The sequence below is a fragment of the Henckelia pumila genome, unplaced genomic scaffold (assembly GCF_033568475.1).
Source record: "Henckelia pumila isolate YLH828 unplaced genomic scaffold, ASM3356847v2 CTG_298:::fragment_3, whole genome shotgun sequence".
Lineage (NCBI taxonomy): Eukaryota > Viridiplantae > Streptophyta > Magnoliopsida > Lamiales > Gesneriaceae > Henckelia > Henckelia pumila.
In genome coordinates, this window is record NW_027331797.1 from 106,238 (window position 1) to 109,955 (window position 3,718).

General features: G+C 28.3%; 1 protein-coding gene across 1 annotated transcript; it reads right to left on the reverse strand.

Moving 5' to 3' along the window:
* Positions 1-1,616: 1,616 nt before the first annotated feature.
* LOC140871028 (protein BIG GRAIN 1-like A) lies at positions 1,617-2,556 on the reverse strand. The gene has a single exon (XM_073273477.1). The coding sequence runs from the start codon at positions 2,509-2,511 to the stop codon at positions 1,627-1,629; it is 885 nt and encodes a 294-aa protein (XP_073129578.1). The 5' UTR covers positions 2,512-2,556; the 3' UTR covers positions 1,617-1,626.
* Between the last annotated feature and the right edge of the window lie 1,162 nt (positions 2,557-3,718).

Here is a 3,718-nt window from a genome sequence, read left to right on the forward strand (position 1 = left end):
AATGGATTATAACCAAAAAATAGACAAGTTAATATACCAATAAACTCATTTTTACTTTAAAAAATTAATTTGCTTATTATTTTTTAAAATCCTTTCTTTAATAATAATATTTAGCACTCGTATATTGAAAAATATTTAGCACTCATATATTGTTAATATATGATACACAAGAAAAGTAATTTATAGATGAAAATATATTTTTATTAAATAGATTTTTTAATAAAAAATTTAAAAACTAATCAAAATAAAATTGAAATAAAGTTAACAAATTATGATAAAGTATGTTTTTTTAATTAAAAAAGAACCGAATTTCAAGAAAAAAAAAGAATTTACATAATTTTTTAAATATATAAATATTTATATTTGATTTTAAAATAATATGTTCAATTATACAATAAAATTTATGTGTATTAATAGTATATATAATTTTATTTTGATATTAAATACAAAATTAATTCATTTTGGCAGTTGGTAATTGACGTGTGTGCACATTTGATTCAAATCAAAAGAATGATGTGAATTCAATTAATTTTTTTTATATCAAGGCATGCAACACATTGCATGCTAGCTTTAAAATCAATGATAAATATTTTAAACTCTTTTTTGTTTAAAAAAACATTAATACGTAGAATGCATGTTTGCACACATAAGACATAACAAATGACATATTGTAACCTAAAACTAAATAAAAACAACTAGGTATTCACAAACTAATTTTTAGCAAGTATTTATGTTATTTCATAAACTATAATATATATTTAATTATATATAATGTTCATTGAGCTAGCGAGTACTTTATTCAATCTACCTAGACTAAAGTAATATATAAAATAATTTTTAATAAGAGTTTTAAAACAAAAAAAAAAACACCATTTTTGTTTAGAACTAAAAAAAACACCATTTATTTTATAATTTCATCCTATAATATGTTTATATATTATTTAGTGTGAGAACAAAAAATCATTCAATTCGATAGCTAGCTTGGTTTGTGTTGGCCTGAGTCAAGGCAGTATCCAAAAGGCCTGTATATAAAATTAAATCAATATAATGGTCCCAAAACATTAGGATATTAATATGGTAGCTGAAGATTGGTCTTCATGAATACGAACTTATCCCCATGAAGAATTTGAAAATACAAAGCTTAAAGTAGAAAATGACATTATAATAAGTTGGATAAAAATTACTCAAATATTATAATTAGCAAAGTTATATTGCATCAAAGAATAAAGAAAAGATAAAAGTATGCAACTTTTCCCTATTCCCAAATCCCTACAATTCATTATCTTGTTTTTATCCGTCACTCTCTACTTGGGATCACCACCCCCTCCGATCCATTAATTCATAGTATATAGCTTTCTTTTGCCAGTCTCTGTCTCTACTCCACCAAAACTCGAAACTCGTTTTAATTTATAGAAAGCAACCAGTACATGATGAAAAATTGACAATAATAATAATTTTCCAACCAAACAATATCGATTCATCTGTTTTTTTTTTGTAAAAAAAAAAAGAAGAGAGAGAAAAAATTAATTATACAAAATTAAAGAAACTCGATCTAGGAAAATTAAAACATTACATTATTAAACCACTAGCTAGCTAGCTAGCATGCATTAATCGATTATTAATTAATTAATTAAATATCGCACGATTTGTACCATAATGATCATGAGTAGTGGTCTCGTACATGGGAAGTTCTTGACAAAATCTAGTGTGTCCAAACAACGACAAGTGATCTAGCTCGAACAAATCCGAACTGGAATCACTTATGTCATCATCATCATCATCATCATCATCATCAACAAGTAGTACTTTCCGATGATTCTTCGGTACTCTTAGCCGCCTCAAGTTATAATTGGGTGGTACTTTAGAATGATCTCGGCCACCATTAGATTTAGATTCAATGACTCTCACTGCAGGATCAAATCTCACCCTTCTCTGAATACCAATTATATCCCTGGATTTTGGCGAGTTCTTGCTCAAACACGACCTAGAATACGACGACGCCGAAGAACAATTGGAAGACGATGATTCCAAATAATTATCTCCAACTTTTTTCAACTTGGCATGATTAATAATATTGAAAAGAGAGTTGATAAAACCGGTTAGCTTCCCGCCTGCAGGCGAAATGGGCTGCTTCACTTTTCTCAGACTTGCGTAAATCTTGAGAGCTCTTGACTTGGATTTATTAATTAACAAATCATGATCATCCGACGACGACGACTCTTCTAATAATTGTCTTCGGACGACATCTGGTACTAATTTTGGCCTCGCGGCCGATGAATCCCTTGTGCAGCCCAAAACAACATTCTCATGATGATTATCATTTTCCATCCAGTACTTGTCCACCACAGTACCCCTCCTCCTGATCTCTTCTGTCCCCCATCTGTAAAAATACATCGAATCCTCTTTATAATTATCATCAATGGATCGGTAGATTTCATCCAGAAGGGTGGAGGAAAAAGATGGCTCGTTGTGGTGGTGATCATTTTTTCTGGAATTTTCTCTCCTGTACATTATTTGCACTCGTACTGGATTAAGTATTAAGGGAAATGAGAAAGATTTGTGATCAAAGATATTATGTGAAAGATAAATGTGTGGAGAGACAGACAGAGTGTGTGTGTATTTATAATGGAGCTAGCACATATAATCGGATTAGTCTATGCTATATCGGGAATGTTTCTTCCCTTATTTCAATAAGATTACATCACGTGAAACCCTTATATTTTTTATAAAAATGTGTTGATTATCCAATGGTTGTAATTTGACTATATCATGAAAGGAGAATTAATCCAAGTATAGCATAGAATAATCTCATATCATCTCATGCTAATTTGTTAGCATTTTAAATATGGTCAAGCGTAATTAAATGAGATTTATATCAAATATAAAAGTCTTTAAACTCTTTTTTTTTTTTGAACTCGGATTTTAATTTTAATTTGACGAGATCAAGTATATTTTAATTTTCAACGGAAATCACCAATATCACACAAATATTCTCTTTACCTTATACATACACACGCGCTACTCTATATATATTATATTATATGTAACAAGATCAGTAAAATCTTAAAATTTGCATATATAGATCATACGTACTGTTTATTCAAAGAAAAGACATGAGTGTATTTTTGCTACTTAAAATCAATATAACAATTTCAATTATATTAATATTGATCCGACGACGTACGATAAATGTTCGATTCAACTATGCACATTAATATTGAACATTTTTTAAAACAATTTCTAAATCGACCATTTAAAACCAAAAAAATTCAAATGCAAAAAAGAAAAAAAAAAAAAAAAAGGGAAAATCTACCATGATTGATTACAATGGGACAAAAATATGGTTGGTGTAAACTTTCCTCAAATATTTAAAAGCCTTAAAAGAAATTTACTAAAATATGAGCAATCATCGCCAAATATAAATACACCTTGTAATACTTTTCGTCGAAGAATAAATGAGGAAGGCAGGATAGACGCCCCACCTAAAGTTTAATTTGAAAAAAAAATTAAAGGTTATAATCTATATATATATGAAACATTAATTTTATTTTGTAAACATATATGCATGCGAATGGAAAATATATAGATAAACTAATACACGAGTAAGTATTTTTGGAATATTATATTATATATATTAATTTATTGAGGGCATTAGAATTAAGAAACCAACCATTAATCCCGTACGTAATTAAAATGGCAATGATTGATCATAGGAAAT

Coding starts and splice junctions, on each gene's coding strand:
- LOC140871028 (XM_073273477.1), bottom strand. CDS start 2,511: ATGTACAGGAGAGAAAATTCCAGAAAAAATGATCACCACCACAACGAG.